This window comes from Balaenoptera borealis (assembly GCF_965194805.1).
Source record: "Balaenoptera borealis genome assembly, chromosome: 20".
Classification (NCBI taxonomy): Eukaryota; Metazoa; Chordata; class Mammalia; order Artiodactyla; family Balaenopteridae; genus Balaenoptera; species Balaenoptera borealis.
The window spans coordinates 22,395,839-22,416,244 of record NC_138879.1 but is presented as its reverse complement, the minus strand read 5'-3'; the positions used below and the strand labels follow the sequence as shown (position 1 = coordinate 22,416,244).

Below are 20,406 nucleotides of genomic sequence, written 5' to 3'. Positions count from 1 at the left end.
AAGTAGAAACTGAAAAATAATAGCCATGAGAGTTTGATATCAGGCTGGCCAATCCCTCATTGCCTCCCACCCCCAGCTCATCCATAGGCAACCACTGACATGCTTTATGTCATTATAGGTTAGTTTGCATTTTCTAGAATTTTATATAAATGGAATCATACAGTGTGTGCCTTTTTTTTTTTTTTTTTTGCCTGACTTCTTTCGTTTGGTCTAATTATTTTGAGATTCATCCATGCTATGCATATCAATAGTTTATTGCTGAGTAGTATATCACTGTATGAGTATACCACAATTTGTTTACTCATCAACCTGCTGATGGGCATTTGTGTTGTTTCCAGGTTTTGGCTATTACAGATAAAATTGTTGTGAACATTTATGTGCAAGTCATTTTATAGACATACGGTTTTACTTCTTGCCTAGGAGCAGAATGGCTGCATCATATAGTTGGTATATGTTGTTTAACTTCTAAGAAACTGCCAGACTATTTTCCAAAGTGATTATACTATTTTACATTCCTACTTGTATGAGAGTAGCAGTTTCTCCACATCCTCACCAACACTAGGTATGGTCATTCTTTTTTCTTTTTCTTTTTTTTTTAAATTTTATTTATTTATTTATTTATTTTTGGCTGCGTTGGGTCTTTGTTGCTGCGTGCAGGCTTTCTCTAGTTGTGGCAAGCAGGGGCTACTCTTCGTTGCAGTGCGGTGGCTTCTCTTGTTGCAGGGCACGGGGTCTAGGCGCGCGGGCTTCAGTAGTTGTGGCTCGTGGGCTCTAGAGCGTAGGCTCAGTACTTGTGGTGATGGGCTTAGTTGCTCTGTGGCATGTGGGGTCTTCCCCAACCAGGGCTCGAACCCATATCCCCTGCATTGACAGGCAGATTCTTAACCACTGCGACACCAGGGAAGTCCCTCTGTGTGCTTTTTTGGTGGCTGTTTTAGGTATTACACTGTACATACATAAAGTATTGCCATCATTGGTGTCACATTTTATAGATTTCAGTGAAGTACAGACACCTCCCTTTATATCCCTTTACCCTCCCTGCTGCATTTATACCAGGGTTCACTGCTTCATGAGGCTGCTTATTCCATTTTTGGACAGACTGATGCAGTGGGAATCTAGGAGAAAAAATATATATATAGAGAGAAGAGATTGCAGTGAAAAATGTAAGGCAGGTCCGATAGGAATGCATTTATTCATTTGTTTGTCAAATGTTTATTTAGCACTTAAAATGGCGAATCAGGAACTTCTCTGGTGGCGCAGTGGTTAAGAATCCACCTGCCAATGCAGGGGACACGGGTTCAAGCCCTGGTCTGAGAAGATCCCACATGCCGCGGAGCAACTAAGCCCGTGAGCCACAACTACTGAGCCTGTGTGCCACAACTACTGAGCCCATGTGCCTAAAGCCCGTGCTCCGCAGAAGAGAAGCCACCGCAATGAGAAGCCGACGCACCGCAACGAAGAGTAGCCCCAGCTCACCGCAACTAGAGAAAGCCTGCGTGCAGCAGTGAAGACCCAACGCAGCCAAAAATAAATAAATAAGGTAATTAATTTTTAAAAAATGGCCAATCATCAGACTAGAAGCTAGGGAAGCAGAGATAAAAGATGTGGTGTCTAACATCTAGGGGCTCCCAGTACAGTTGAGGTGATAAGACAAAAAGTTGCAGCAGCACTGGTAGTAATGGTAATAATGGTGCTTGCCTTGAGACCAGGCACAGCTCTGAGCACTTCATGTGTATACCATCTTTGTATCTACCCTTTAACAAGCATTTTCACCCCTGAACTAAATTTACCACCTTCTGTCACTGTTCTCAATGCCCACAGAAGTTATCCTTCTTAGTGGAAAAAAAAACATTTTTGTTGAAGATACCATTTTTCTAGTTTATTCTTCCCTTCCAACTGCCAAGAAACAACCTTGGAGTTCTTTTTGGGTTTTATGTTTTGTTGTTGTTTGTTTTGTTTTGTTTTAACTTTCAATTCATTCTGTGTGTAAGATCTTAAACCCTGAAATTTCCCCCTTTGATTTTTTTTTTCCAGTTTCTTTTGGCAGCAGAACTACCCCCCCCCCTTTGATCTTTGTGAGTTTATTATTTAGTTTAATTCCGATTCCAAAGATTGGGGTGAGGTGCCCTCCTCTGTATTCACATGGGGCCTGTACATAGTTCCACCTCATCTGGAGTGCAATTCTTTACTAGTAGTTAAAAGCTGAGACTGGAGCAAGACTGGTTGACTTTAGATTCTAGCTTCACCTCTTAATAACTGGATGATCTCGGGCAAATTTTATAAACTTTCTGGACCTCATTTCTTCATATTTAAAATAGATCTAATCATATAATCCACCTCCAGAGATAATCCAAATAATGAGCTTTTATATTTAATCTTCAAAGATCCTGAGTTTTAGACATGCAGTAAACTTTGACTTGATCCTGTTAGGATGTAGCTGATAGAAAACTCTTCAAATATAAATAATTTGGGAGGAGATTACTTAATTTATTACCGTGTTGATACCAAGTAATTTTGTCTTTTTTAAAGATAGATTTTTTTTTAAAAAAATTTATTTATTTATTTATTTATGGCTGTGTTGGGTCTTCGTTTCTGTGCGAGGGCTTTCTCTAGTTGCGCCAAGTGGGGGCCACTCTTCATCGCGGTGCGCGGGCCTGTCACTATCGCGGCCTCTCTTGTTGCGGAGCACAGGCTCCAGACGCGCAGGCTCAGTAATTGTGGCTCACAGGCCTAGTTGCTCTGCGGCATGTGGGATCTTCCCAAGACCAGGGCTCGAACCCGTGTCCCCTGCATTGTTAGGCAGATTCTCAACCACTGCGCCACCAGGGAAGCCCCCAAGTAATTTTTAAAATTCTATTTTCTAGTGTAAGACAAGGTAGATCTGAAAATTATTTGGAAAACAGACTAAAAATAGCACATTTGATTTCTGTCCAGTAAATGTTATGAAAGCAAATATGATTTTCTTCAGTATGTGTTGGGGGATGGAGAGAGAATTGAGAATCCTTTTGAATTATGAGCTACCATGAATTTTGCAAATTCTTTATGTAAAAAGCCATCCTAGGAAGAATAACTTTTCCACCTTTTAATTTATTCAAGAAATTGGTGTGACTGTATAAAATACTAAAATTTTAAGGAAAACAATAAACTGAGGTATTTATATTAAATGTCAAATGATTGATGTCTGTACTGTATTAAGAATACATTCTGCAGATAAATGGGCAAAAGGACAGAAATAGTTCACAAAGAAGGAGGAATATAAGGGAAGGGTATCCTGCTGTATTAAAAACATACAAATTGACATAATTTTGAAATACCATTTTACACCTAGCAAAGTAGCATAACAGACAGTGCTGATGAGGTTGAGGTAAAATTGTACTCATTCATTGCCAGGCATTGTAAACTGCTAGGACCTTTTTAGAAAATCAAATGACAGTACAGAGCAAAAACCACACAGACTTACATTTCTTGTGTCCTGATAATACCACTTTCTAGAATTTGTCTATAGATAAATTCAGCCAAAGCATAAAGGATATATTCAAGAAGACATTAAGTGTCAAGATACATTTAAATCAGTTGGCTTTCCTAATTGGCAAAAAATATTTAGGTGTTTGGCATCCCCCCACCTCTCACCACCACTCATCACATGCTCCCATATTTTCCATTCATAAATAGAGTATGGAAATGATTTTTATTTTTTCACGAGAGCTGTTCACAGGTTAATTACATGCTCTCACTCCCTACTCTATAACCAAGTCTGTTTGCTGAAACAGGGAAGTCAGAGAAGACTGTGTTCTGAATCTTAGGCTTCTAGTAGGAGAGCAAAAAAATGGTTCTGAAAAAAGGGAATTTTAGTGGCGCAAGAACACAGCAAGACCACACTTGGCAGTGACACGTTTTTGCTTAGAAATGTCAATTCCAGAACCCACCATTCTACTCATTCAGTTTTTTCTCCTCTCTCACACCCTCCCTCCCTCTTCTCCTTTCCACCCCACCCCCCAAATTGGAGGAGGCTACTCTGATACTTAAGCCTTTCTCTTAATGCTTACAAGGAGAAGAAGGGGATTTGGAAAGGGAAGAGTATCAACGGAAAACCTACTGACAGCTCAGTGGTAATGCTGCCATTTGATTAGGAAGCCCATGGTTATTTTAGAAAGAAAATTACCCATCATCCATTGTATGAGATGCTGAAGCTACATTACTTTACACATCATTTATACTCAAGGTTTGGGTATAGGGTGCTATGGCACTTACAAGTGCCCACGGAAAACCAGGCTCTAAGGGTTCATCATTGTCTAGGCCTACAGCTTAACCAGTATGCAATGTGTATTTCTGTATGTGTTTAAGTGGCTGCTTTATAACTTATAAGCTTTGAAGGGTTTGTCACTAATTCCCCCCCCCCCAAAAAAAGTTAGATTATTGTATGAGATGCTGAACTGTTGAGAAATTATTTCATAGCAATAATTATTTATAAAGGTACCCATTTGTTTTCGGTATGGATGGCAGTGTAGAGGATGAGCTTCCTAACTAATTAACAATTGCACTTTCATGATTTTGGCTTATTGGAACAAATAGAATTTCAGGCTTTAAGGTAAATGCTTTAGATATGGTGTTTGGGGAAAATGTGAATCTGGACTTATGGATGTGAATCATTATGGAGTTCTGTGTTGGAAATCTGGCTTACATCACCATTTAAAGACTGCATATTATTTACTTCTTGTGTTGTGGTTTTATAACTTGTATGTGCAGTGAGAGAAGTGGTGAACTCAGTTGGACATCAGGGCTGGAAATGAGAGTTGTACTTGAAGTCCTATGGTGAGATCTTTGTGTGGTTGGATTCTGTATGTAAATCTTCGTACTTGCATGTTATGCAGATGCCTGAACTTTTTTTCTTCTTCTTCTTCATTGACCTTTTGGGAATTGTTCTGGTTTTTTTTCATGTATCTTTTTTATTAAGTTATTTTGAACACATAATAACTTGGAACACTTAGGGATTGTTTTACATTCATTTATTAAATTAAATGATAGTGTGGATGATTCTTGGCCATAGTTATTCCATAGTTTGCAGAACTTGATAATGAGCAATAATTTGTCCTATATATATATTTTTTAATCACAATACAGATGCAGGTGTTTTCCTTCTGTGAGCAGTTGAGTCTGTAAATCACCTTCTGTGGATATGGGTGTCCCAGTGACTGAGAGCCAGCTGTTGGGTGTTTTAACTAAACAGCTTGCTCCTAGTTGGCTGCTCAAATCCCATTGAGAGAGGTATTGGCTGCTTCAGAGAACAGAACAGGAATAGAGCACACAGGGTGAAGATTTTTGCAAGGCCTTTAGTGACCCAGTTTAAATTTGGTGAGATTTTCTACTTTGGCTTTTTCCTATAGATGCCAGAGTTAATCTTCAGATTTTCACCAATGACTCATCTTCCTGTCATATTTTCTTAGACTACAGTGACCTAAGACTCTTTGAGTCACTGTAAGGTAGTTTCTCCTACCACGTATAGGAGGAGAGAACAGTGATATTCAAACTCAAGCCTGTTTCCATCTCATGCTGATTGATTCCTATGGTACGTAGAAAACTGTTTCTCCCTGAAAATGGCGTTCTAGTGATTGATTGTTTTCTGTGGGAGGAAACTTATGACCTTCTCTTTTCTTTTTCCCTTCCAGAGGGAATCTGGAAAACTTGTGCGCAAAACATCATTTCTCTAAGAAAATTTTGGATAACAGAAATTCTGGATAACAGGTAAAAAGTGTATTTAAATTTCTTTGGTGATGCTGATAATCAACTGTTATCTGCAGAAGTAAACCAAGAGAGGGAAGATAGAAGAGAAAAGCTAGGTGTACTGTGTGTCAGGGGTTGTATTAGGGATTTTACATACATTATCTCATTTGATGGTTTTTACCTGGATTCTGGACATAGATCTAAGAATCTCAGAATAAAACTATCCTTCAAAATGCTGTTTTAAGTGGATTTGTCTATTGATTGGATTTTTAATGTCCTCACAATTCAGTCTACAGGCATTTTTTAACTTCTACCATAAACAAAATACAGAAATATAATACAGAATGCTAGAATCTCTGTGATGCAGCCTAGCTCAGGAGTGTCTTCCTTGTTTCTTTCTGTCTTTTATTTTAGTTCTTGATCTTTGCCAGTTATTTGCAGCTGTACTATCTCCTTAATTCTTTTTTAATACTTGTCACCAGGTCCAAAATTTAACTTTCCTGATAAGGTACCTCTTCACAATGGAGTCCATCCAGCCCAGGTGTCCCCATTATGTTCTCAGTGGCAGTCTTACTGTGACCGAATAGCTATACTTCTGTGCTATTTTCTTATCTATATTCCACAAAGTTCGAAGGTCTTATGAAATAATACTGTATGTGAAAAATCCAGTATACTTTGAGAAATATATCTCAAATGATAGCTATAATTTTACCTTTTAAGCTAAGGAAGACATGAAAACTAATCAGACTTCCTAGGACCCTGTAGGCCCAAACCAGTGCTCTTTGACTGAGGTGAATGGTCCTACCTGATGGTGGTGTAGAGAGTGAGATGCTATTTATTCTAACAGTCATTCTAGTATGAGCCTTGAAGATAAATTTCAAGTATGTAGAGAAGTAGTTCCTAGAGACATCATCAATTAAAAAATTAAGATTTTAATATTTGCTGATTTTCCTTTGGTAATTTTCATTTTTATCAGGGCGAACCAGTTCAGTCACCATGAGTTGGAGCTTCCTCACTCGCCTGCTAGAGGAGATCCACAACCACTCCACGTTTGTGGGGAAGATCTGGCTTACTGTATTGATCGTCTTCCGGATTGTCCTTACAGCTGTAGGAGGAGAGTCCATCTATTACGACGAGCAAAGCAAATTTGTGTGCAACACAGAGCAGCCAGGCTGCGAGAACGTCTGCTATGATGCCTTTGCACCCCTCTCCCACGTGCGCTTCTGGGTGTTCCAGATCATCCTGGTGGCCACCCCCTCAGTGATGTACCTGGGCTATGCCATTCATAAGATCGCCAAAATGGAGCACGGTGAAGCAGACAAGAAGGCCACTCGGAGCAAACCCTATGCAATGCGTTGGAAACAACACCGGGCGCTGGAAGAAACAGAAGAGGACCATGAAGAGGATCCCATGATGTATCCAGAAATGGAATTAGAAAGTGAAAAAGAAAATAAAGATCAGAACCAATCTAAACCTAAGCATGATGGCCGACACCGGATTCAGGAGGATGGGCTCATGAAAATCTACGTGCTGCAGCTGCTGGCAAGGACCGTGTTTGAGGTGGGTTTTCTGATAGGGCAGTACTTTCTGTATGGCTTCCAAGTCCACCCATTTTATGTGTGCAGCAGGCTTCCTTGCCCTCATAAGATAGACTGCTTTATTTCTAGACCCACTGAAAAGACCATCTTTCTTCTGATAATGTATGGTGTTACAGGCCTTTGCCTATTGCTTAACGTTTGGGAGATGCTTCATTTAGGATTTGGGACAATTCGAGACTCACTAAACAGTAAAAGGAGGGAACTGGAAGATCCGGGTGCTTATAATTATCCTTTCACTTGGAACACACCATCTGCTCCCCCTGGCTATAACATTGCCGTCAAACCAGATCAAATCCAGTACACCGAACTGTCCAATGCTAAGATTGCCTACAAGCAAAACAAGGCCAACATCGCCCAGGAACAACAGTATGGCAGCCATGAGGACAACCTCCCAGCTGACCTGGAGACTCTGCAGAGGGAAATCAAAATGGCTCAGGAACGCCTGGATCTGGCAATCCAGGCCTACAATCACCAAAACAACCCCCATGGTCCCCGGGGAAAAAAAGCCAGAGTGGGGTCCAAAGCTGGGTCCAACAAAAGCAGTGCTAGTAGCAAATCAGGGGATGGGAAGACCTCCGTCTGGATTTAATCTTGGCTGGGCTTAAAACTTGTGCTTTTCATAGTTCATGGTAAGCAGCGGCTCACTGAATAATGACTTCCATTGAGTAAACATTTGGCTCTGGTTATTTTCAGGGATGCTGTTGGCTCATGATGCAAGCTCAGGGGACTCTGAAGGTGGGGCTGGGACAAAGGGGAAAGAACGGGAAACACTGTTCCTGGACACATGTTCCAGCAATAATACAGTTGCAGAACTTTACATTTGTGTCTTCCAGATCTGGAAAAGAACAGATACATTTAAATCATTCTTGTTGAACGGTTTTTGTATGTACAGTATTATGGTACTTTTTTTTTGTATTTGTATATTGGACCACTGTAGTTATGCTTTTATATTAAAGGGGAAATAATTCTTAAGGTAATGCCTATTAGGCTAGTGTTATTACTTTGTTCAGCAAATTCTACCCTGGATTTAAAGTTTTAATAGATGCTACATACCTAATAAAAGTGCCTCTCGTGTTGCAGGGAAGATTTCAGATATGTAAGGAGCCGGAGGAGGATGAATCAGTTCTCAGTCTTGGAAAGAAAGTCCATAGTAGAGCGAGGTTGAGATCTCTCTTTGACTTGAGAAATCTTTGAATCTCATTCATGTGTCCAGAGTTGTATCTAGTCTTTGAAAACCTATTTGTGTTTTCAAAGAAGATAAAGTGATTCACTGCAGAAGTCCTTTAAATATCAAGCCTTGCCAGTATATGCTTTGATGGTGTGTATATAATGTCAGTTCTTTCAAAAGGCTGATGCACAAAGGTGTCCTCATCCAGTAGCAGTGTGGAGACCCTGGCTAGAACTGTTCTAAGATTCCTCTGTCACAAAACAAAGGCACACCTGGAAAATAAGCCCTGATAAGATGTTTAGTTGTGGACCTGTTTGATTTGCCTTAAATCTGTATCCAAAAACCTGCCACTCTGGTTTCTTAAGAAGCCAGTGATGGATATTTTTTTTATATGTTAACAGTAAAAACACAAAAATTCCCTTCTAGGCTAAAAATTAATCAAAGCTACCTTAAACTGCATATGGCAGAAGGCCTAAATTCAAATTCCTTATTTTTTATAATTCACCATGGAACTTTTATAATTTACATATTTTTGCCAATGTAGGTTTCTGCCTGGAAGACCAGTCAGACCTGGGATTCTATCTGTAAATAGACCGAAAGAGAATTTCAATATTTATTTGCTATAGGCATATCTATTTGTTAATGACAAGCATTAATGTTCACGTAACACTCGTAATTTGCAGTAGTATTTTATTGCCATTTTCAACCTTCTGTTATGTTGGAGAACTTTGCTCTCCTGTCATGTTCACATCATTTGTCTTACAGTTTATGAGCTTCTGAGTAAGAGCTTGGTAAAGATTTAAAGGAAGGGGTGTTTGCTTCACCAGGGAGCATTTCATTTTGGGTATCTCACTCTCTTCTAACAGAAAGTTATTGCAAGCCACCTCCAACTTTGGAATTCCAAGAGTGTTATTTTTTTGTCTTAATTTTTAAATGTCAGTTCTCTATTCTTAGAACAGCGTCCTGTATGCAGTTCTTTTTTTCTTTGTTGTTCTCCATTGCATTTCTCCCCTACCCCCCGCAAAAGACACTCAGTTGAAAATTTAAGCTTATCTTCTAACCATGAATTTACCTTTATTTTGCTTTTTTTAATCTGTAAATTTTAGCCTAGCGAAGTTCCTCAGGATCTCTAAACACTTAAGCAAAAGGTAAACTCCAGTGAGACTGAAGGGGAAATTTCAGAAAATGATTTATACATGTATGTATCCTTGATAATTAATAGACCTGCGCAGTTTCCTTGAAACCAAGTGTTTAATAAGGAATTTCAAATAATTATTCTAAAACAGGGAAGATTTTAAATACTTCAGGCCAGCTAAGATAAAGAACTACCAATAATTCTTATGTCAGTAGAACTTCATGTATATTTCTTAATTGAAGGACAGAAAAAATACACATACATTCACATCCATCTATTCAGAGCCTGAAGGAGAACAGAGTGGCTTTGCCAGTGGGAGGGTTGGGGATCTGAGTGAGAGAGAGGGAAGGAGTCAAGCAGAAATGCCAGGCAGACATTCGGCGCCAGAAGCATCCACTTAGTTTCTACAAACAGGGCCCCTGGTGTTTCATCTGGGCTTGTTCTGATGAGAATGTTATCTTCTGTGTCTGGATAATTCTTCAACTTCCTCGAGTACATAGAAAGATATTCTGGGTCACTTCACATGTGTTAAAGTCTATTTTTATTCTCTCACTAAAGTTCTAATTATGACATAGATTTCCCAACTCTCACTGCTTTCTTAGTCCATTTCTTTCAGCCTTTGAACATTTGAGTTTGCCAAGGCCATTCTCCCCTAACAACATGTCATGGGCCTACATTAAGAAAACGGCCCTGTCAGTGTCTAGCTTATTAACGCATTAACTGGGTCTACATTGAGTCTATAAAAATATTGTTCCAGTTACTGTTCTGGAACTTGCAGGTATTTGTATAAAACACCTGTCAGCAGGGTTTTTTTTTTTCCCTATCAAAATCGTTCCTTTGAATTGCTGTGTAAGACATGCTCTGTTGTATGACATTTGCTTCTCTAAATAGAAGTTGAGTGCTTAGTCCTTCACAGACTACAATCAGGATATGGTCAACAACATGTTACATTCCTTAACGTACAGTTGGATTTATTCAGATGTGGTGTGTCCTTTGTTCATCTTTGTTACAGTCTGTTATTCAGAAGAGATTTGTAAAACAAATAGGCTTTTTTTCTTAGTTCAAATTTGAGGGAAGAATTATATAACTTTTTCCCCTAAAGAAATGTTACTGTTCATTTTGTGGCTTCCTCTTTGCTTTATGCCTTAGTTTCGCCTGTCTCTATATTTGTTCATTTAAAACCACAAGCGTGTTACTTCATTGAAGTCAGTTTGGGGATTTTCCTTGACTGACGTCTATAGACTTTTGCTAAAAAGGAACTTTGCCATCTAAAATGGTTCTCACAGGTTAGGGCTCCCACATATCTGTCTTTTAGAAGGACACCTATATCTTTAAAAAGAAAAACGTCATCATTAGGTACCTTAACTGTCATTTCTTCATGGTATGAGACTAGGCGGTTGACTTTACTTTTCCAAGTTGCAGGAGCCACTTACCTCTCAGAAGTGTTATGAAGTAGTTAGAAAAAGCGTCTGGTAAAAAAAGTATTAAAAAACCAACTATTATTATTGGTCATTTGTCTGACCTTGGAGCTTCAAAAAAAAAAAATAGGTGGAAGAACTATGTGATGTAGTAAGAAGTCCTTCAGTGCTGTTTATCACAGGAATCAGTGATTGTTTAAAACACTTAACTTGCTCTAAGCAGTTTATACCAAGAATGGACTTAAATGTTATTCCTATTAGTCATACCTGTGCTTTACCCATTACGCTTATAAACGTCTAGGCTTTACGTTTTCTGTCTCATTTAAGAGACAGTACACTTCTAAAAATAATACCTATAGTTTAGGATAAATTTTTGGCCAGCCAGTTTTTTATAAAAGGCAAGTTTATGTTATACTTGAACCTACTTCACAAATGCCTTTTTATAAAGGAAAGGTCTTTCCCAACTGTGAAGAAAAGTACCTGAAGTCAGAGATACAGAGCTGCTGGTCATTTTGATTGGAAGGTTCCAGTTGTTAGATTAATTTCATCTTTATAAAATAATGTAATTTCACGAAGATTCTTACCACCTGAAAATAAAGCCCCTGCACCTATACAGTGCAGAGTTTGGAAATAAAATTTCAGCTCACCTATATATCGTAGATCTGTAGTAATCCACAGTTACCATCAAAGGTTAGAATCATTAGGTTGACTTGCATACTTGTCACTCATTCTGGCCACATATCATGGAGAGTTTAAAAGATTTTATTTGTTGTCCCTAATGTGCAGTTGTGTTGTTTTTGTTGTTTTTAATAATGATGTTAAGTGAGTTTGGTTCATGCACATTCCATGTTAATAATCATACTTTTGAAAGAAGCAATCCATGTATTCCGAAATTCAGGAGTCCAAACAAAAGAAAGCCCTACTCCCGTGCAAAATCTCTACAGAAATAAAAGAAGTAAAGAGTTCTGCATTTCAGGGTTGGCTTGCTGAACCAGCAAAGACATTTGGCTGTATGATTCCAAGATTGGAAGTGTTTTTCTTTTTTGTACTCTCAATTGTGTTCTCTTCAATAAATCTCTTACAGAAGTCTCTACCTCAGGCACTAAGTGTTAGATATCATTAGCATATTGATACCAAAAAACTTAGCTAGGACTCCCAACTTTTTAAGATAATTTAAATGTAAAATTCAACTGTTAACCAGCAATTTAATGTCATGTGATGTGCAGTTTGGATATTGTATGAACAGCTAAGGAGTCACCCATTCTAGTGCCAAAGATCACTCGTTGCTAATTTTGTTCTGTACAGTTGATGTAAAATTTTATAGTGGGGACAGACTCTGCTGAGGGCCTTGTCTCTAGGAAGATTTTTTGTTAGTTCCAGATGTTTTTGTCAGTTCCAAATACAGTTTAGAAGATTCATTTGTGGTCTGTGCATCTTTTTCCAAACGTGAAAACTCAACTGCCAGGAAATGTCATATTGAAGATTTTTACCCCATTCTTTGTATCAAATAGTGCCCAAGAGCTTAATGGTTTACACAGAAAACCTGATATGAAAATCTCTTCCCATACATTCACCTGTAAGTTGATCTCAGTGGAAATACATGAGCAGGAAATTTTCCAAGTAGAGGTTTGGGCTCAAAAGATGCCCTTTTTCATAGCTGGGTTAGAACTCCTCTGGGATGGCTGTGGCTAAAAGGATTTGGCGTGTTTGTGGCATCACAGTCTGGAGGGGTAGGTGACCTTAAGGGTGGAGGCTAAGGTCTAAGCACAGAAACCAGGAACATACCCGATCTCTGGTTCCCTTTGGTTCTCGAGGCCTGGAGAAGAGGAGTGCCTTCTGAGAAAGATGCTCCTCACAGATGTAGACCAGTCTTGGTATGACTAATTCACTTTGTGAGAATAGAGGATGTGGGAGAGGGCTGAGGAGAGGGTAGCATTTATTCCAACAATGCCCTCTGTTACCCCAGACACAGAATAGCTGACTGAGTGACAAAGTAGTTCATGCGTCAAGCCCACCCTCAGCGGCACAGATTGTAAACTGGTCAGCCAAACCATATTTGGTAATAAACTTGTGAGCCGTTTGAAAGCTGTTGGAGCTGTTAAGTCACTGCTAGTTTGGAAAGCGGATTCTTTGGCAGATTTGCCATCAGAACAGATATTAGTACCTGGAAAAGGTGTTGCATCAGAGTTAAAGTCTGTTTTCTTTACTACATAGAGATTAAAACAATATTTCTAAGGGTTGAAGGGCTTATACCAATCTTAACATGTAATACTTTTAGGGTTTGCCTCCTTTAGTTATTTCAAGTTGGAAGCATGTTACACAGGGGCATAAAGGATAGGGGGGTTGAGGCGGAGCTGAGAACAGAATACACGTCTGCACATTGATTGCCCAGTGGCTTAATCCAGCATCCTATGCTCTTTTCCTAGCGAAGTGCAGAAGCAGATATTAGTGGGGCTCTCACTGTGGCAGGGGGTGGATCCAGCTGGGTAGCCCTTGCTGTGTTTACAGCATTTTTTCCAAATGTGACGCTTGGACCACCTATGAAGAAGTAACAGGGAATTCCTATTAAGATGTTGGTTCCTTGGACCCATCTGAGGCCTATGATAAGAACTAATAAGTTCTCCAGGTGATTTTTTAAAAAATCTTTTATTAAGGTGTAATTTACATGATGTAAAATTCACCCTTTTTAGTGTATAGTTACAAATGCATGCATTGAGCAACTACCACTGGAAGATACAGAATAGTGACATCCCCCAAAAATTCTCTCTAGGTAATTCTTATGTATATTAAGGTTTGAGAACCACTTAGGAAAAAAATAAAAACGTGAAATGTGGGCCAGAATAAAAGCGAGAGGGAAATTGTTTTGAATGATCTCTGTTCAAGGAGGTTTAAACCTGACATAGCACATGAGTGTCATCTCATGTGTCAGCTCAGATTGATGGCTGGCTGGAGTGGAGAACTGCAGATGATTCAGACACTCATCTGGAATCAGTGGGATAGTCCATAAGTGATTTGGCGGAGGGGCGGGGGCCGCTGGGAAGAATGCTGTCTCCAACTAGATGTTTAAACATAAGTTTTTTTTTTTATTGGAGTATAGTTGATTTAAAATGTTGTGTTTCTGTTGTACAGCAAAGCGAATCAGTTATACATTCACATCCACTTTTTTAGATTCTTTTCCCATATAGGTCATTACAGAGTATTGAGAAGAGTTCCTTATGCTATACACTAGGTTCTTATTAGTTATCTATTTTATATATAGTAGTGTGTATATGTCAATCCCAATGTCCCAATTTATCCCTCCCCCCGAAGCATAAATTTTCAAAACATCCTCCAATATGCACTCAGGACTTCTGGCTTCTGACTATGACTAGACCAAGAACCATCCCACCTTGTATATGAATGAGTTGGTGTCTTTACTTCAGAGTTTCTCCACCCTACATTTTATAACATCTTTGAGGAAATTAGAAATAGGAAGTGACTCAGGGTTGGAAAACAAAAGGAAAAAAGATGATGACATGGTAACAAGCATCCGCTGTCAGTTGGTTTTCTCTCCTGCCCTCTCAATCCTGAGGAAATGGGACAGCATTTCCTTGCCCTGCCCTTGACATGCTATGCCTACTTTAAACGAGATTCAGGGATTGTGAAAGAAAACCTATGGAAGCCCACTGCTAGCGCCTCAAGGAAAAGCTGACCGGATTCCCTCTTTACCCTCGGCCGAACCTCCCACAAGTATCCTTGTCTGCTCTGCTCTGCGGGGCCATCACACAGGGTATGGGCTGGCTGACAGCCTTAAACTCCAGGCAAGGCAGAACCAAGCAACTGTTCATAACCGATTTCGGTGCATAGCCAGTGACCTGAATGGGACCTGACCATGGGGAAAAATGATACAGAACTAGATAGCTTTTTTCAATTTTATTTTTAGTTTGTATAGTCAGTCCCGTGAAAGTGAAATTTTATCTTTGCTCTGGAAACATTGAAAAACACTGACAGGGAGCTCCTTCAGCCTGGCCCATTTTCCTGAAAGCGTGTTGCAGCTGTGGCTTCTGCCCAGCAGGCAGAGACTGATGTTCGATCCTGTACCCAGGTGCTGTTGAGAGCAATGGCAGGCCTCAACTTCTGACTGCAGAGTGGTCTGTATAAGGATTTGGGCTCCTTAAGACACTTAATGCCAAAAGCCCTGGAAACAGAGTGAGTGAGAATTGTCAGTGGATTGTTTACTTCACATTCAGATGGGGAAATGATCACAGACAAAGGAGCTACAGCTTTTTTTATATATAAATTTATTTATTGTTGGCTGCGTTGGGTCTTTGTTGCGCATGGGCTTTCTCTAGTTGCAGCACTCTTCGTTGTGGTGCGCGGGCTTCTCATTGCGGTGGCTTCTCTTGTGGAGCACGGGCTCTAGAGCGCGGGCTCAGTAGTTGTGGCACACGGGCTTAGTTGCTCTGCGGCATGTGGGATCTTCCAGGATCAGGGCTCAAACCCGTGTCCCCTGCATTGGCAGGCGGATTCTTAACTACTGCGCCACCAGGGAAGCCTGAGCTACAGCTTTTGAACCAGTTGTGATTATAGACCAGCTTGTGATTATGGTGTTTAGTTCCAGTGGTCTGCTTTGGGGGGCTTGTTGACCTAGAAGACACATAGTGTGGGGTAGGAACTGCTTTTCCTTTATCTTAATTGACCCTAGGCAGTGAGCAGCCGCTCAAGCCAGCTCTTTGAGTTGTCGGCTATGATCCCAGGAAATAGCTAGAAGAAGGAAGAGTAGGGACTTCCCTGGGTCCAGTGATTAAGAATCCGCCTTCCAGTGCAGGGGACGTGCATTTGATCAGGGAACTAAGATCCCACATGCCGCAGGGCAACTAAGCCCGTGTGCCACAACGACTGAGCCTGCGCTCTAGAGCCCGCGAGCCACAGCTATTGAGCCCACGCGCCTAGAGCCCGTGGTCCACAGCAAGAGAAGCCACCGCAATGAGAAGCCCACGCACCACAACGAAGAGTAACCCCCGCTCTCTGCAACTGGAGAAAGCCCGCGCGTAGCAACAAAGACCCGACGCAGCCAAAAATAAATAAATAAATACATTTATATTTTAAAAAAAGTAATATACATGCACATGTCTTAAAAATTCAAAGTACCAAAATGTGTTAAGTGGGTGAAGAGTAAATATCCCTTTCCCAACAGTTTTTCTCCCCAAGTGTAAAATGCTGGTCTGTTTTTGTGAATTCTACACAGGTTTCTCCTGTGCATATGTCAGTCTACGTATGAGGTGTCATCCTATAGACACCTCCATGTCTTATTTTTTCACTTCCTACATCTTGGAGCACTTTTCACACCAGCATTTGTAGACCTACTTCGCTGGATGCCTTCAGTTTTATACTTTGTGCTCCTAGCAACCCTCAACACCGTGTTCTAAAGAAAACAGGAGAGAGAGCTTCCCAGAAGTGAATTTGCAAGTGCTCACCAAAAACGAAGACTGTGCAGGTGCTTGATGGGCCGTCTTCAGCTGTCTCTCCGAGCGTAATTTCGTAATTTCTAGTGTCTTCGTATAATACATCCTCTGAACAAGGATTGACATGTAGTTTTGGCTCCTTCCTAAAAACAAAAAGCTATTATTAAATTTAGCCCCCATAACTTTCTCAGATTTAACATCTACAGATTTAGGCCAAATCATGGTAAGATGAAGGCCAGTAAATACACATTTCTGATGTGGTCTGATCAGAGCACAGTTACTGCTTCTGTAGAAGTGAGGTTTCCTCATCAAGGATGGTAATGGGCCCGCTGCTCTGGCTCTATTGGTCATGACACGCTGGAGTATTCTCTTTTTCTGGGCAATGTGCTTTAGGAGGAACATGGGTAGGTTGGGGCATGTCCAGAGGAGAATAACAGGACAGGGCAAGACCTGGGTCCCTAGCCCGTGAAGGGCACTTAAGGAATTCGAAAGGATCTTTAGCTTGAGGGAGAGAAGACTTGCACTGGGGAAATAGGAGCAGTCCTCGCAGTTAAAGGACTCGCCTAGGAATTCCCTGGTGGTTCAGTGGTTAGGACTCCAGGATTCCACTGCAGGGGGCACTGGATCGATCCCTGGTCAGGGAACTAAGATCCCTCATGCAGCGGAGCGGGAAAAAAAAAAAAAAAAAGGACAGTCCTAGGAAGATAAGAGGACACTAGGAAGGAGGAATCGGAGGGAGGAAGAAAGTGGTTACAATTTAAGCTTTCTGATAAAGAATCTCTAGGGTTTTGAGGTGGTGTGTTTCCCATCATTGTAATTCACACAAAGGCTAAACTGGTGGTTTTGCAGCAGGAATCAAGTGGGAAATAGGACAGATACTTTCTCAAGTCCCTCTCATTTTCCGATTCTGCAGTTCTGTCTGAATAAACAGGATTTTAGTCTCCATCCCCCTTTCAACAACACTGACTATTAGGATTTTTTTTCTTTTATTCTTTCCTCTGAAGCTCCTGGAGAGGCTGGGCAAGTATTTTAGTAAGTAAACACTATAAATCTTTGAAGTTTATGAATTACTCAGAAAAGGGAAGAAGCCATGGAGGTCCTTTGAAGCTAGTGGCCGGCTCTTGTGTTGGAGCAGCAGGCCTGTTCTACCTCATAGCTCCACCATCTCCGCTCTGGGCCACAGCAACTGCACAGGGTGTCATGTATTAGCGTCCTCCCCAACAAGGATGTTAGGTAGCCCCACATAAAAAAAACTCTGCCGGGCTTCCCTCATGGCGCAGTGGTTGAGAATCTGCCTGCCAATGCAAGGGACACGGGTTCGAGCCCTGGTCTGGGAAGATCTCACATGCCGCGGAGCAACTAGGCCCGTGAGCCACAACTACTGAGCCTGTGCGTCTGGAGCCTGTGCTCCGCAACAAGAGAGGCTGCGATAGTGAGAGGCCCGCGCACCGCGATGAAGAGTGGCTCCCGCTTGCCGCAACTAGAGAAAGCCCTCGCACAGAAACGAAGACCCAACACAGTCAAAAATTAATTAATTAATTAATTAATTATTTTTAAAAAGCAAGTTAAAAAAAAAATACTCTTAAAAAACAAAACCAAAAAAAACAAACTCTGCAGAAGTTGCAAAAAGACGGAAAACGAGACTCCCTGAGTGCCTTTACAGAGTTGTAGAAAATAGGACCTTTACATAAAAGTTAACAGGGTCAGATGAACGTTACAAGCAACATAGTGGGTTCAAGGGGGCGTGTCCTCTAAGGCTGGGTTTCCTTATCTGTCAAGCGGGGCTAAAATAGGCCTGCATTTGGTGAGCGTGAGCGTCACCTGAGATGCTGCGCCAGTGCCCGGCCCACAGTAAGCCCTTACTAACTAGGGGCTGTGAGTTCTAAGGCTTCATACATGAGGGTACTTGGTGGGAAGAATGGTGTTTCCACCAATAAACCTGGAAAGGCTCAGAGGAAATATGGTTGAGGGAGAGGGTGTGCGATTGGGAATATAATCCCAATTCTTTTTTACAGTAACAAGTCAGTTATTCTTTCTGTTGTGCATTGGGAAAGAAATTTCCAGAGTGAACACCTGCTGTGGGGTATGTCTCAAATGAAACTGTTTTGCTTCCACACCCCAAAGATCATTCACATTCCAGATTAAACCCCAGTTCAACACGACAGGGGCTTCCCTGGCGGGCCAGTGGTTAAGACTCCACGGTGTGGCCGAAAAAAACAAACTAAAAAGCAAAAAACAGGACAGTTGTGAGCCAGTCTGGATTTTCAGGTCCAGTTTAATGTTTCCTATTTTTTTCCCCTAGCCCAGTGCACAACTATCCAATCCAGTCCAATTTAGTCTTTGGATGGCACTGCTTTTTTTTTTACTTGACAAACATTAAGCACCATGAATATTGCAGGCACCAGATTACATGCTGGGAATATGATACTGTGAAAGGCAGGCTCTGCCCACCCGTCGTGGAGCTGATGCTGTCTGGAGGGTGGGAAGCGTGCGCGGACAGGCTAGTGTGATGGAGTGTGCTGAGTGCTCTGATCTAGGAAGGAGAACAAGTGTTCCAAGAACATGTGGGGGAGACACCCAACCCAGGTGTCTTTCTGGAGCAAGCCACATCCATTCAGACCTAAATGATGAATAGGAGTTAGCTGGATAAAATGAGGGTCACGTCATAAATGGGAAGAAGGTCCCAGGATGAAAAACTTCAAGAAACTGAAAGAGATTCCTAAGGTTGGAGTCTAGGGGAAAGGTGGACCTGAAGTGAGCTGGAAAGGCAGGTAGGGAACAGGCAGGTGAGCCAGAGCTCCGCATTGAGGAGCGACTGGAGAGGGCGTGGCTGGAGGAGTGGAGCTGGCCGTTGCCAGGATCCGGATGATGGGATAGAGAAGGAGATGGATTTGGAGTTGACAACCTCCAGTGTTTGCTCCAAGGACTGGATGATTGATGAGGAAATGTGATGGTAGGAGCAGCCAATTCCATCAAGAAGTGTGGCTGGGCTTCCCTGGTGGTGCAGTGGTTGAGAATCTGCCTGCCAATGCAGGGGACACGGGTTCGATCCCTGGTCTGGGAAGATCCCACATGCCGCGGAGCAACTGGGCCCGTGAGCCACAACTACTGAGCCTGCGCGTCTGGAGCCTGTGCTCCGCAACAAGAGAGGCCGCAATAATGAGAGGCCCGCGCACCGCGATGAAGAGTGGCCCCCACTTGCCGCAACTAGAGAAAGCCCTCGCACAGAAACGAAGACCCAACACAGCCATAAATAAATAAATTTAAAAAAAAAAACAAAAAACGATGAGAGGCAGCAGAGGAGAAAAAAGGAGAGAGGATAGGGAGAGAATCTAGAGAAAATCTCTAAAAAAAAAAAACAAGTGTGGCTGTGAAGATTCGGGGCTGGTAGCCAGGGGTGTTCTGGTGGTGGTGGTTTTGTTTGTAAAGATGGAAAGGTCTTGAGTTTGGAAAGAAGTAGAAGCTATCAGGGGAGAGGATTAGTAAATGACAGAATGGGGACTTCCCTGGTGGTCCAGTGGGTAGGACTCTGCTCTCCCAATGCAGGGGGCCCAGGTTCGATCCCTGGTCGGAGAACTAGATCCCACATGCATGCTGCAACTAAGAGTTCACGTGCTGCAACGAAGATCCCATGTGCTGCAACTAAGCCTAAATAAATAAATAAGTAAAACTTAAAAAAAATTAATGGCAGAATGATGTCCTGAGAAGGTAGGAGGGGTTGGGGTTCAAGGTAAAGAGGGATTGACCTTTGGGGGGAAGGACTCAAGAGCACTGGTAAGAATGCAAGTGGGACCCTGGCAGGGCTTAAGAGTGGTGTTTCAGTTTGAGTGTGAAGTAGGAGGCGAGTGGTTATCTGGGTGAGAAGGGGTGGGATGGGGTGAGTTTGTAGGGAGCAAAGGAGGTGGGATTAAATGATGGGGAG

At 41.5% G+C, this 20,406-nt stretch overlaps 1 protein-coding gene across 4 annotated transcripts in view; it reads left to right on the top strand.

Moving 5' to 3' along the window:
* GJC1 (gap junction protein gamma 1) overlaps positions 1–12,458 on the top strand; it is a 34,736-nt gene extending 22,278 nt beyond the window's left edge. For 2 of the 4 annotated variants that reach the window (XM_082374392.1, XM_082374395.1), the window contains exons 2-3: positions 5,667–5,742; positions 6,698–12,458. In XM_082374392.1, the coding sequence (XP_082230518.1) occupies positions 6,718–7,908 (1,191 nt within the window). In that variant the 5' untranslated portion in view covers positions 5,667–5,742; positions 6,698–6,717 and the 3' untranslated portion in view covers positions 7,909–12,458. Of the gene's footprint in view, positions 1–1,220; positions 1,541–5,384; positions 5,567–5,666; positions 5,743–6,697 lie in introns of those variants that run through there. The other 2 variants (XM_082374393.1, XM_082374394.1) reach the window with 2 other exon arrangements.
* The last annotated feature ends 7,948 nt before the right edge of the window (positions 12,459–20,406 follow it).